At 38.5% G+C, this 15,133-nt stretch overlaps 2 protein-coding genes across 2 annotated transcripts in view; both read left to right on the forward strand.

Annotated features, from left to right (window-relative positions):
- Positions 1-15,133, forward strand: part of CES5A (carboxylesterase 5A) — a gene marked incomplete at both ends in the record, with an annotated part of 267,282 nt that overhangs the window by 5,350 nt on the left and 246,799 nt on the right.
- On the forward strand, positions 10,046-10,789 carry LOC309836419 (peroxisomal membrane protein 11A-like; the record flags this gene model as incomplete). Its single annotated transcript, XM_082676425.1, is given in 2 exon segments — positions 10,046-10,402; positions 10,406-10,789. Coding segments are annotated over 2 exon segments (741 nt in total).

Here is a 15,133-nt window from a genome sequence, read left to right on the forward strand (position 1 = left end):
CCAATTATATTTTTTATATTTTAGTGAGTTATTACCTTACTCAATACTCCTTCCCCCCTTTGTCAGACATTATTGATCATCATAAATGAACTTTATCTAAACAATTCATGATCCAATGATATTTATTCTAATGAATTATTCCTAGTTCTTAATACAAAATAGATTATCTTTGTAGTGTATAATTATCAGAATATTCTCCATGTTTTGCAACACCCTCTCCCTCATAAAGGTAACAACCAGAAATGGGGAGTAGATGATATACAACAATTAAAGGAAGATATTGAAAAACTTTAGTCCCAGTAGGTTGGAAAAGTAATTTTCAAAACTAAAAAAAAAGTAACATCAAGAAGGGCCACAGAGTGAAAAGAGCACTGGACTAGGAATCAAGAGACAAAACTTTTAGTCTTGGTTTGGGAAATTCTGTTCTCTTTCCAGACCTCAATTTCCTCAATTAAAGAATGGAATTTTAGGCATCTTCTGTATTCTGCATCCATAATTCTAAATCTGACTTAAGTGAACAGAGACCTTGGAGAGTGACATTTAGGAAACTATTGAAGGCAGAGCAATAGACCCCTCCACAGGGCAAAGCAAGAAAACATTACAGATCCATTCGGTTCTTGAATCCAAGTCCATTTGTTCCACTATTGAAATGGTTCCTGTTTCTTTTTTCCTCCGTTCAGATCGAGTAAACCTTTCATACTTCTTATGGCATTTGCTTTAGAAATATAACACCTTTGTAAACAAAACAAGCCAATATTATGAAAGGATTGTAGCTTGACTTTGATTTTTCAACTTAGAAGTGACACCACTCCTAGATATACTGGAATTTTTTTTAAAGCCTATCTTGAAAGGTTTTCTCCAAATTGCCTTATATCCGTTTTAGCACAGCAGGCACATGATGGCTCATAATCACCACCCAATTGATTTTGAGAGTATTTCTTTGTGGGTGAATAGGATGAGTGGGGAACATCCCACAGGGCTGGGGAAGGAGTGTCAAGGGAGTCGCATAGATCCAGGAGTGAGACAGCCAGTGGTAAGTAACCAAAGGGGCAGATGAGCTTGACAAGGGGTTGGCCTTCTCTCAACAGCCTCTACTAGATCTATTCAGTCCTGCCCTTCTTGTGATTTTCTCTGGCATTTGTTCTGACAGTTATCTCAATTCTTCACTCACTTCCCACACCCCTAGAGTGTATCTGCCAGATTAGTAATCGCTTGGTTAGTGATTACTAGTTGCTTCCTGCCTACTTGCTGAAAAGGTTTCATCGAGGGAGTGGAGGAATTCAGCATATGCTTCTACCACCTTACAGATATCAGTCTCTAAGCATGAAGGAACTTAAGCATGAAAGAAAGGATTTATGAGTTCATCCAATAGTGAGCTAAAAATTAGTTGTTCTTGGGGGCTTCCCTGGTGGTGCAGTGGTTGAGAGTCCGCCTGCTGATGCAGGGGACACGGGTTCGTGCCCCGGTCTGGGAAGATCCCACATGCCGCGGAGCGGCTGGGCCCGTGAGCCATGGCCGCTGAGCCTGCGCGTCCGGAGCCTGTGCTCCGCAATGGGAGAGGCCACAACAGTGAGAGGCCCGCATACTGCAAAAAAAAAAAAAGTTGTTCTTTCAGTGAAAAAGTGATCTGTTATTTTAAAGAAAAGTAGAGTTGAACACAGGACACCTGGGTTCTCAACCCTAGGCTGTGACATTTCAGAATTTCTTGGGGGTGAAGACAACCTGCTGTTGGCTCCAGAATCCAGTTGCCCCTTGCTCACCTCAGGGAGCTATTCTATTTAGGAATCAGCCTGTTTCACAGCTGACTGCCATCATTATAACTACTGAGAAAAACTACTGTTATCTCTGTGACAACATCCTGAGGCTATGCCTGAAAGAGAATTCAAGTAGGGGATGAGAAGTTGGGTCAGATAGGTCTTTTCCAGTCCTTTCAGCAGGGCCACTTAGTTGCCTGGGGCAAGCTAACCTTTGTATCAGCTCCTGGACTGATACAGGCCATGAGCAGTTAAATCCAAGAGCCCCTAGTTGTGCTGCTTGGTGGCTGTGCATCAAATTAGTCTCTGTGCTGGTCCTTCTTTGACCTAACCTTGTCCCTAAGGAGTAGGCTCTCACCTTGGTCCTTGTGGCTGGTTCCAGTAACAGGCATTTTTTAGGTTCTTGTATCTGACTCTGACCCTGCTTTGGGATTGGAGTTCTATTTTGATCTCCTCAACTTCATGGAAATTAGAACCCAATCCTTAAACCCAAGTCTGCACAACTGGATCCTTACTACAAACTGCTACATCTCTGATGCCCATCATCAGTTTGTTTGAAACTTTACCTATTGCCAATGCCTGACTCCTAACAAATCACTCCGCTTCTGGATTTCCATGTGTTGACATTGTAGAACCTTCCTCCCACTCCTATAATTGTCTACATGAACCCTCTACTTACTCTCAGATTCCCTTGATAGCATGTCTTGCCTGCATTTTGGATTTTTTCTTTTTGGTGCCTATTGAGTGGACCTGATGTCCTGCCTTGTTCCAATGGGATTACTTATAGTCATTCTCAAACTTTAATGTTCATGAAAGTCACCAAGAGTGCTTAGTAAAAGTGCAGGTTCTGGGGTTCCACCCTTAGAGACTGTGATTCAGTAACTCTGTGAAACAGGGCTTAGACATCTGCATTTAAACGTATATCCCTAAATAATTTTGAGGTAGATAGTACAAAAACCACAGTTTAAGACCCCTATTCTAGTTTCTGGGACTTGATCCTTCCTTAGGCTCATCCCATTACTAACCAAACTTGATTTTGACAGTCAGAAAGATTTTGACTTTTCCATAAGGAATTTCTGAATATCATAATCATTGTTACATTTTAGAATATTATTTTTGTTTCTGTTTTTCTGCTCATTAGAAACTTTACAGAGGTTCTAATACCTAGCTATTAAGTCATCTAAGCATATACCACAATTTAAAGAGTCCAGAGTTTGCTCATGCTTTGGGCTCTAATTTCTTGTGGTAAAGATAACAGGGTGTTTTAGAAATGCATGAATCATTGTCTCCGTCAGCACCCTGCATTTATTTTAGGGCAATAGAGGAAAGTTCTTCCTCTTGGGTTTGGATTCATGCTTAAATATTGCCTCATCAATGTGCCTATGTATGCCATTATAGGAGTAACATAAATTCATGTATAGATGGCATAAAGATAATGGAGCTGGACACAAGAATTCTGGAGACAGGAGGAATCCAGGTGCAGAAGAACTGCTCTCTGTTGTAAGGTATTGGCTTATATGAGGACCACCCTGGCTCAGATGCAGTATTCCTCAGATTCAGGTTAAACACTTTTGGAAAGAATACTTTATAGGGCATGTTGTGTACCTCCTATTCCATTGTATCAATGTGTGATAAGGTATATTCCCAGTGCCCAGAATTTGAAAAAATTCTGAGCAATTTTTTAACCCCTGGGTGTCATCAAGAAACTCAGGAAAAGATATATGTTTCTGGCCAAGATGGAGTAACAGGTACTGCCTGTTTACCCTCTCACCTGAAACAACTGGAAAATAAAACAAAGCAAAATACACAAGATAATGTTTTTTAGACCTTGGACATCAGGCAGTAAAGGACATTGATTCTTGAGAGACAAGAAACAAATGAGGTAACCCTATGATTGCCAAAGCTTACTGCTTTGAGGGAGTTTCCAGGTTGTGGAGCAGGAAGGGGAAATCTAGGTGGAGCTCAGCAGAATCCCTGGGTTGAGGAGATGGAGCTGAGAATCGAGGGGACCCAAGGAAGCTGGAGTTCTCATGACAGAGTATTGAAGAGGAGAGAACTGCACAGAGAGAGAACTCTGGATATTTCCAGAGGTCCTCTTGAGTATTCAGATTACTGATTGGTACATGCATGTGAGGAAACTGCCCAAGACTGGGGAAAAAGCCATCAGAGAGGATTAGAGGGAGCAGTGGCAGCACTCACAGAGGTCCAATAATAGTGCCTGTTCTTGTTAGCCAGACCAGAACATCTATAATTCATAGAGTATTGGAGAGAGTATTTAGGATCTTGTTCAGTAGTGGGGAGTAATCAGTAGTCAGGGACTAATCATTGATCCTGCCCAACAAGCAAGATCTAAAATGATCGAGTGGTTTCTGAGGAACTTAACTATGTCATGGAATAAAACTCAAGAATATATAAGGAAATACAAAAATACTCATCTCCCAGCAAGGGAACAGTCACAATGTCTAACATGCAAATGAATATTCCCGTGCATTCAAATAAGCAAGAAAATCTTACGCATAATGTGGAGAGCAGTCCATCAATAAAAACCAAGTTAGAACTGACACAGATATTAGAATTAGTAAAGAAGGACATTAAAAATTATTATAATTGCATCCTATCTATAGGTAGATACTTAGAATATGGTTTTATTTGTTTGTTTTTTGTGGTACACGGGCCTCTCACTGTTGTGGCTTCTCCCGTTGTGGAGCACAGGCTCCGGACGTGCAGGCTGCAGACACGCAGGCTCAGCGGCCATGGCTCACAGGCCTAGCCGCTCCGCGGCATGTGGGATCTTCCCGGACCAGGCACCAACCCATGTCCCCTGCATTGGCAGGCAGACTCTCAACCACTGCACCACCAGGGAAGCCCAGAATATGTTTTTTAAAAGGCACAAATTAAATGTCTAGAGGTGAAAATTATGTCTTAAATAAAAAATACACTAACAGCATATTAAATGTTAAAGAAGAAAAGATTCATGAACTTGACTGCACAAAATACAAGCTATCAAAAATGAAACACAGAGAAAAAAGAATTTATAAAAATGAGTCAGACATAAATGATACCTTACAGCAATTACATTAAATGTAAATGGATTAAATGCTCCAAGTGAAAGGCAGAGGTATGATTCAATTATATGCTGTTTACAAGAGACGCACTTTAGATTCAAAGGCACAAATACATTGAAAGTAAGAGGATGGATAAAAGATACACCAAGAAAATAGTAACTAAAAAAGAGCTGTAGTGGTTATACTAATATCAGACAAAATAGACTTTAAGACAAAAGTGTTACTAGAGACAAAGACGAATATTTTATGATGATAAAAGGAAGATATCAGGAAGATATAATAATTTATAACATTTAGATATATAACAATTATAAACATATATGCACCTAACAACAAAGCCTGAATATACATGAAATAAAACATACAAAACAGAATTGAATGGAGAAATAGGCGATTCAGCAGTAATAACTGGAGACTTCAATATCCTGTTCTCAATAATGAATGAATAGGGATTCCCTGGTGGTGCAGTGGTTGAGAGTCCGCCTGCCAATGCAGGGGACACAGGTTCGTGCCCCGGTCCAGGAAGATCCCACCTGCCGCGGAGCGGCTGGGCCTGTGAGCCATGGCTGCTGAGCCTGCGCGTCCAGAGCCTGTGCTCTGCAATGGGAGAGACCACAACAGTGAAAGGCCTGCGTACCTCAAAAAAAAAAAAAAAAAAAAAGAATGAATGAATAACTAGGCAGAAGATCAACAAGGAAATAGAAGACTTGAACAACATATAAATCAATCAGGCCTAACAGGCATCTGTAGAATACTCCACCCCCAAAACAGCAGAATACATGTTCTTCTCAAGCCGACATTGAATATTCTCCAGGCTAGACCAATGATAGGCCACAAAACAAGCCTCAATAAACTTAAAAGGGTTGAAATCAACAAAGAGCATTTCCAACCACAATGGAATTAAATTAGAAATTAATACCAGGAGGAAATTTGGGAAATTCACAAATGTGTGGAAAATAAATAACACATTCCTAAATAATGAATGGGCCAAAGAAGAAATGACAAGGGATATTAAAACATATTATGAAATAAATGAATGTGAAAGCACAACATGCCAACACTTAAGGGTCAGCTAAAGTCATGCTTAGAGGGAAAGTTATGGCTGTAAGTGCCTATATTATAAAAGTAGAAAATCTAAAATCAATATTCTAATTTTCCATCATAAGAGAAGAGCAAACTAAACTCAAAGCTAGCAGAAGAATAAATAATAAAAGTGGAAATAAATGAAATAGAGAATAGAAAAACAATAGAGAAAATCAATGAAACCAAGATTTTGTTCTTTGAAAAGGTCAATAAAATACAAACCTTTAGTAGACTGATAAAGAAAAATAGAGAGAAGCCTCAAATTACTAAAATCAGAAGTTAAAGAGGGAATATTACCATTAACCTTAGAGAAAAAAAAGATTACAAAGGAGTACTATGAATAATTGTATGTCAACTAATTAGGTAACTTAAATGAAATGGACAAACTGAAAGTGATTCAAGAAGAAGTAAAAAATCTGAATAGACCTATAACAAGTAAAGAGATTGGATTAGTAATTTAAAATTTCCCACAAATCCCAGGCCCAAACAGCTTCACTGGTAAATTCTACCTAACATTTAAAGAATCAATTCCAGTCTTTTACAAACGATTTCAAAAAATAGAAGAACTTAATCTGTAACACTAGTATTATTCTGATACCAAAACCAAAGATATTGTAAGAAAGTAAATTTTCAGATCAGTATCCCCTGTGAATATAGACATAAAAATCCTTTAAAAATACTAGCAGACTGAATCCAGTCATGGAATAAAGGGGTACACCACGAGAAAGCAGTGTTTATCCTGGGAATATATCCAAATTTGGTTTAATATCTGAAAATCAATGTAATACACCATCTTAATAGAATGAAGCACAAAAACACATGATCATCTCAGTTGATGCAGAAAAGGCATTTGACAAAATCCAGCAGTCTTTCATGGTAAAAACAGTGAAAAAAGTAGGAATAGAAGAGAACGTCCTCAGTCTGATAAATAAAGGGCATCCATGAAAATCCCACAGATAAATAGCACCATATTTAATGGTGAAAGACTGAATGCTTTCTTCCTAAGATCAAAAATGAGGTAAGGATGTCAGCTGTCACTACTGCTATTTATCATTTTACTGGAGATACTGGCCAGGGTAATTAGGCAAGAAAAAGAAATAAAAGGCATCCAGATTGGAAAGAAAGAAAGAAGTAAAATTATTTCTATTTGTAGTTGACAAGACCTAGCAAGGTTGCAGGATATAAATGAAATCCTGCAATTTTTTTTTCTTTCTTTTGTCTGTGTTCGGTCTTCGTTGCTGTGCGCGGGCTTTCTCTAGTTGTGGTGCACGGGGGCTACTCTTCATTGTGGTGCGCAGGCTTCTCATTGTCGTGGCTTCTCTTGCGGCACACGGGCTCTAGGTGCATAGGCTTCAGTAGCTGTGGCACATGGGCTCAGTAGTTGTGGCTTGTGGGCTCTAGAGCTCAGGCTCAGTAGTTGTGGCGCACGGGCTTAGTTTCTCCACGGCATGTGGGATCTTTCCGGGCCAGGGCTCAAATCCGTGTCCCCTGCATTGGCAGGCAGATTCCTAACCACTGCAAGTGACAATATGCAAGTCAGTTGTACTTCAATGCACTAGCAATAAACAATCTGAAAATGAAATTAAGGAAACAAATTTACAATAACATCAAAAACAATAAAATAGTTAAGAATAAATTTTTAAAAAAGAAGTGCAAGACTTTTTCATTGAAAACTACAAAGAAGATCCAAATAAATGAGAAGACATCCCATGTTCCTGGGTTGGAATACAATATTATTAAGATGGAAATACTCCCCAAATTGATCTACAAGTTCAATATAATGCCTATCAAAGTCTCAGTTGGCTTCTTTTGAAGAAATTGTCAAGCTGATCCTAAATTTCATATGGAAATGCAAGGGACCCAGAATAGCTAAAATAATTCTGAACAAGAATAAGAAAGTTGGAGGACTACACATCTTGGCTTTAAAACTTACTAGAAAGCTATGGTAATGAAGACAGTGTAATATTGGTACAAGGACAGACATATAGATTAATGGAATAGGGTTAAGAGTCTAGAAGTAAACCCATACATTTATGGTCAACTGATTTTTGACAAGGATGCCAAGATAATCTAATAGAGAAAGAACACTCTAGATACTCACACTTGAAAGAATAAAACTGGATCTCTACCCCATACCCACACAGAAATTATCTCAAAATTGGTCATAGACCTAAATGTCAGAGCTAAAATGATAAAACTCTTAAAAGAAACCATAGGAGTAAATCTTTGTGATACTGAGGCAATGGTTTCTTAAATACAACACCAGAAGTACAAGTAACAAAAGGAAACTAGATAAGTTGAATCTTTCATGCTTCAAAGGACACCATCAAGGAAGTGCAAGACAGAATTATCTGGCTGTCCAGTGGTTAGGACTCCATGCTTTCACTGCCGAGGGCCTGGGTTCAGTCCCTCGTCGGGGAACTAAAATCCCGCAAGCTGTGTGGTGCGGTCTAAAAAAGTAAGGATGAGAGTGATAAGATAGTACTAAAATAAAAATACTGCCAACATAGAATTTGCTACCCAGAAAAAAATCTCTTTAAAAAACAGAGGCAAAATAATAACTTTTTCAGAAATACAAAAGCTGGAAGTATTTATCACCAGTAAACCTACACTACTAGAAAGAAAGTCTAAAGGAAGTCATTCAAGCAGAAGGAAAATGGCACCAAGTGGAAATATGGATCTACACAAAGAAGTAAAGAACACCAGAAATAGTAATTACCTGGGTAAATATATAAGATTTTTTCTTATTATGTAAATCTCTAAAAGAACTGACTGTCTAACAATGTGTTGTGGGGTTTATAGCATAGTTATAAGTAAAATACATGACAAAAAAAGGTAGGAGCAAAGAAATGGAAGTGTACAATTTAAGGCTCTTTTATGTAAACTGATATCACTGGAAAGTACTCTGTAATTAAAGATGTATACAATAAACACTAAAGCAACTACTAGTAAAACAAGAGTTTAGCTAGTAAGCCAACAAAGAAGATAAAATGGAGTAATAAAAAATATTCAGTACAAAAATAGGCTGAGGGCTTCCCTGGTGGCGCAGTGGTTGAGAGTCCGCCTGCCGACTCTCAACCCAGGGGATGCGGGTTCGTGCCCCGGTCTGGGAGGATCCCGCATGCTGCGGAGCAGCTGGGCCCATGAGCCATGGCCACTGAGCCTGTGCGTCCGGAGCCTGTGCTCCTCAATGGGAGACGCCACAGCTGTGAGAGGCCCGCGTACCGCAAATAGAAAATAAATAGCATTCATTAATTACTGTGGTGGTTTTAATGTATGTCCAAAAATTTTTCAGTATTCCTTTCTCCAGAAAGTGAAGCTCAATTCTCCTCCCCTTAAGTGTGAGCTAGACTTTGTGATTCACTTCTACCCAAGAGGGTATGAAAAGGGAAAAAAAAAAAGTAACTTTGCAGTGGAGAAACATGGCAGACACCACCTCAACCAAATGATCAAGATTTACATCAGCAGTAAGTCATGATGACACAACGCACCTCTAACATGATGTGATGGGAAGAGTACTTCACTTTTGTGGTAGACTTCCTCAAGATCCATAATCCCAATCTAATCATGAAAAACATCAACCAAACTCAAATTGAGGGGCATTCTACAAAACACCTGATCAGTGACCTTCAAAAGTGTCAGAGCCATGGGAAATAAGGAAAGACTGTGAAACACAGAAAGACAGATTGGAGGAGACTAAGGGGTCATGACAACTAAATGCAAGGTGATAGTGGACTGGATCTTGGAAAAAAGGACATTCGTGGAAAAACTGGTGAAACCCAAATAAAGTCTGTTGTTTAACTTAAAAAAAAAAAGAAAAGAAATGGCAAGATGATAGACTTAAACTTAACCACGTCAGTCATTAAAATGAAAATAGTCTAAACACCCCAATTAAAAGGCAGTGATGGTCAGATCAGATTAAAAAACTGTGACCAAAGTATATATGCTGTTTACAAGAAATACAAATGAAATATAAAGACACAATTAGGTTTAAAAGTAAAAGGATGGGCACCCGCCCCCACAGGGGCGGGGAGACTCAGCCCCTCAGGTGGGCAGAGACCAACCCTCCCACGGGGACCTGTAGGCCGCCCCTGAGGACTCGCAACAGAGCCCAGTGCAACTCTTGTTCTTGGGCTGGGTGCCATGGACGCCTTTATCAGCTTCACCAACCAGACCCAGGGCCGGGACCAACTCTTCAGAGCCACTAAGTACACATGCATGTTGCTTAGATGTTTGTTAGAGCCTAAAGCTGACAAAGAGGAGGCTGTTATGAAGCTCAAGAAACTGGAGTCCAGTGTGAGCTCTGGCCGTAAATGGTTCAGACTAGGCAATGTGGTACATGCTGTACAGGCGACTCAGCAGAGCATTCATGCCACTGACCTGGTGCCCCGCGTATGCCTAACATTAGCCAGCCTGAACCTTGTGATTTATTTCATCTGTGACCCCATCATCTTCGTGAGGAGTGCAGGGCTTGCCTCTGGCATTAACAAAGAGAAATGGTGAATGTGGGCTGCACGCCATTACTACTATTCTCTTCTGCTGAGCCTGGTCAGGGATCTGTATGAAATCTCCCTGCAGATGGAACAGGTTGCACACGACAGGGCAAAGAGGGAGAAATCGCCATCCCAGGATCGTCTTGGGTATAGCGTGGCTAATGAGGAAACAGAATGGCTCCAGTTCTTTCTTCTTCTCTTATTCCGATCTCTGAAGAAACATCTTCCCTTGCTCCTGGACACAGTGAAGAACTTCTGTGATATCTTGAACCCTTTGGACCAGCTGGGGATCTATAAGTCCAATCCTGGCATCATAGGCCTTGGAGGTCTCGTGTCCTCTATAGCAGGCATCATCACTGTGGCGTATCCTCAGATGAAACTGAAGACCCACTGAGGTGGTTTCGGGCTGAAGACTAGTACCTGCTTTCAAGACAACCTGTTAGTGAAATGGACATTTGCACTAGGCACAGCCATGTCATGCTGTGCTTACGGACTTACTCACATGAGCACTGAGTGACCTGCGATGTGAACAGAGGGGCCAAGAACGGTGGAGGGGAGAACGTGAAGGTTTATGTGTTTTCTAGAGCGCTGGAGTGACTTCTGAATTTCTGAGTATTTTTCCTTCATCTAACATTTATTGAACATCTCTTACGTGCGTATTAGGAACTTACTGGTTGCTGAACGGATAAAAATTGAAAGAGAAAAATTGAAAAAGATCCAAACTAACAAGTGGACACTAATATAAGCGACTTTTGGGCCATGTGCCTCACTACTTTTGCCCAACTACAGTAGGACTGATACACACCCTCTCTCAGATCTAGTAGAGGCCCCTTATTCTCTGATCAGTTACCCCACTTCCTCCATAGCTGCCAGTGCCAGGATAGAGGAGAGCTGGGCTTATAGCCTCTTAACTTGACTTTTACATCACTGTGCTCCTGTCCTTCCTCTGTCCAGTAGTAAAATCAGAAGTACATCAGGCACCTTCATAGTATAAATTGTGTCTTTAGGTAATGCAGTGAGGAAACAAAAAATCTGAAGCAGATAGAAAGGACTTGAGGTAAAAATAATGTGGTAAGTCACAATTGATGCCTGCGGGTTTCCCTGTGACAGATGAGGAGACTGAGGTTAAAACTGAGGACAGAACTGACTCCCAATCCAGTGCTTTTTCCGTATTTCACTGCCTTCCTGATTGAGTGGAAGTGCAAGACTCTCCAGAATACTGTGCGAAAATCCTTTTTTAGAACGTTTCTTGGTCAGTGGTTTATATTCTGTTCTACAAAAATTAAAACTATATCTAGATCTACCAGTAGGATTGTTTATTTAAAACCATATAACAGTTTGGGCACTTATGCATTAATTTTCATCAAAATTTGTGCAGTTGAGAAATTTCACAAATACGATGAAAATCTACTATATTCTACAATAAATCAGAGTTCATATTTGTAGGGTGGTTGGGGGAGGTAGAGAAGAGCAGTAAGGGGCTAGTGAAGAGGACAGTAGAACGATGAGTCAATGCCACTTACTCGTGTTTCTACTTCTCATCTTGGATGTTGGGTTCTTATTTGTGATTACAGATCCTCTTAATTTGAGGCAAGTGAGGTAGAGAAATAGGGTACCATCAGGTAAGAGGTCAGTGTCAGTCCTGCCAGTAAAGCCATCACATTGATCCGAATGGAAATGAGAAAAGAAATGTGCACTAAGTAAATTTCCCATAAATGTGATTGAGATTCTTAAAAAGTAGACTCACGGGGCTTCCCTGGTGGCGCAGTGGTTGGGAATCCGCCTGCCCGTGCGGGGGACGCGGATTCGTGCCCCGGTCCGGGAGGATCCCACGTGCAGTGGAGCGGCTGGGCCCGTGGGCCATGGCCGCTGGGCCTGCGCGTCCGGAGCCTGTGCTCCGCAGAGGGAGAGGCCACAGCGGTGAGAAGCCCGCGTACCGCAAAAAAAAAAAAAAAAAAAAAAAAGTAGACTCACGTTCTTGGCTCTCTATTTTTAAAGTGACCAATCAAGATACGGGATTTGAGAAAATATTTTGGGAATTTTAAGAGAAATAAAAGCTGCTAGATCAGGGCAAATAAAAAATTTAACTATTTTTACTTTGTCCAGATCTTCTGCTGTAATAAATTATGCCTAATAAATTTATAGACAAAAAAGAGTAAAAGGATGGAAAAAGATAACAATAATCAAAAGTAAACTAGATGGACTAACTAATATCAAAGTAGATTTCAGAGCAAAGAATATTACCAGGGAGAAAAAAATATCATTTCATAGTGATGAAGGGATAATTCATCCAGAAAAAAAATTCAAAAATGTTATGCACATCAAAATACAACCTTAAAAATATATGAAAAAACTGACATAAATTAAAGGAGAAATCCAGAACTATAGTTGGAATTTTCAACACTCCTTTCTCAGTGACTCATAAGTAGGTAGAAAATCAATAAAAGTATAAATGACTTTAAAACCACTGTCAACCAACCTGACCTAAATGACATTTATAGAACACTTCACGCCCCAAGTGCAGAATGCAAATTCTTTTCAAGCACATATTCTAGGCCAAAAAACATTTTTTCATTCATTTAAAAAGATTCAGACCATGTAAAGTATGTTCTTTATCCACAGTGATATCAAATTAGAAATCAGTAATAGAAAGATGTCTAGAAAAATCCTCAAATATATGGAAGCTAAATAACACACTTCTAACTCACTATGGGTCAGAAGAAGTCAGAAGGGAATTTAGGAAATATTTTGAACTGAATTAATGAAAATGTAACACATAGGATGCTGCTAGGGCAGTACTTAAGGGAAATTTATAGTGCTAAATACCTAAGTGAGAAAAGAAGAAAAGTTTCAAATCAGTAACCTAACCTTCCACCTTAAGAAACTAGAAGAGCAAATTAAATCCAAAGTATACAGAAGAAAGGAAATAGTAAAAATTAGAACAAAGATCAATGAAATATAGAACAGAAAAATAGAGAAAAATAAATGAAACCAAAAGTTGTTTATTTGAGAAGATCAATATAATTGATAAACCTCTAGGCAGACTGATAAGGAAAAAGAGATTTAGGACACAAATTACTAATACCAAGAATGAGAGAAGTGGCATCACTACAGATTATGCTGGTATTAATAAGGATAATGAGGGACTATTATGAACAACTTAGATACTAATAAATTCAACAACTTAGATGAAATAAGCAAATTCATTTTGAAAGACACAAACTATCAAAGCTTACTCAAGAAGAAATAGATAACCTGAATAATCCTATCTGTTAAAGAAATTAAATTTGTATTTTAAAATATTCCCGTGAAAAAATGACAGGCCCAAATAGCTTCACTTGGGAATTCTGCTAAACTTTTAAGAAGAAAAAAATACCAATTCTCACAGACACTTCTAGAAAATTGAAGAGAAGCAAACACTTTCCAACTTATTCTATAAGGCCAGCATCACCCTGATACCAGAACCAGACAGACATTACAATAAAAGAAAATTACAGACCAATATTCCTCATGAACATAGATGCAAACATTCTAAAGAAAAAAGAACTCATAATTCTTTACTAAAAGCAAAACCCCAGTGCTTCTCTTAATTCAGTTGAGGTTTCTGGTAGAAAGCCACATACATTTATATTTCTAATAAGTATGTAGTATAGATGTACACTTTGGTATTTGGTATTCCTAAAAAACTGATTCTAGTGAGGAAGCACTAGAACATAAAAAAGCCACAAACAGAAATGGCTTTGCCCTCTGGGGGACTTTATAGCTGCCTTCACTATATAAAGGTAGTACACTGGCCACCTCTGGTTATACATCATTTAATTTTTTTGACACTCTGGATAGGATTTAACTTTAAGGTGAGCTTATTCTTTGTTTCCTTTGGCAATCACTTTAACATTTTAAAAATTCAGCAGCAATTACCACTTGTAATTTCAGGGTTTTAAAACTCCTCCTATGACTTCTAGAATATTTAAAATTTATAGTATTTAGATAATATTTCACCCACCGTTGTCTCATTTCTCCTGAAATTTGTCAAGATTTGAAGTAATGAATGTAAAAGAAATATACTGTATGTATATTTTAAAAGTTCAATTTTTCAATGCTTCATTTCCTTCAGTGCTTTGTATTTGTTATGTGTATTTTTTCATGATAATCTTAACAGATAATAATCTTTACTCATAAAATTATGAACCAAATATGTTTTACTAGAAATATTTTGGTGAACTTTTGCATTCATGTCTATCATAAATCCTCAATTAATTGGGTTACTTAAAGGGTGTATACAGTGCTATCCTTGGTCCACAGAGGGCTAACCAGCTTTGTTATTTCTTTAATCTTTACGTTTGTTTTAACTCTTGTTCCTAACCACATAATGTGCTTTTTAACAAGTAAAGATTCTAGCAACATTAGTAAGTTCTTGCTGATACATTTATTATTATAATCACTACTTTTAATTTTGAAACTCTAAACAGTAAATTAACCCACAAGATCATATGGGTTCTATGAAAAATACATTGCAATTTATTGTAAATATAGCATTACTATAAATACTAACACTATTGTTGCATAATTATTTAGATTAAATTATGTTATGATAAAACTGTGTCATTTAAGAATGAATCAAAAACCTATTTGGTGAGACACTGAAAATTTTATTGTGGTAATTGAGTGCCTGGATTATGCATGGATGATAAACAAATTAAGGATATAATCGAAGGAATTGCTACCTTGGCTTAATGAC

Source organism: Grampus griseus (genome assembly GCF_964374135.1).
Source record: "Grampus griseus genome assembly, chromosome: 19".
Taxonomy (NCBI): domain Eukaryota; kingdom Metazoa; phylum Chordata; class Mammalia; order Artiodactyla; family Delphinidae; genus Grampus; species Grampus griseus.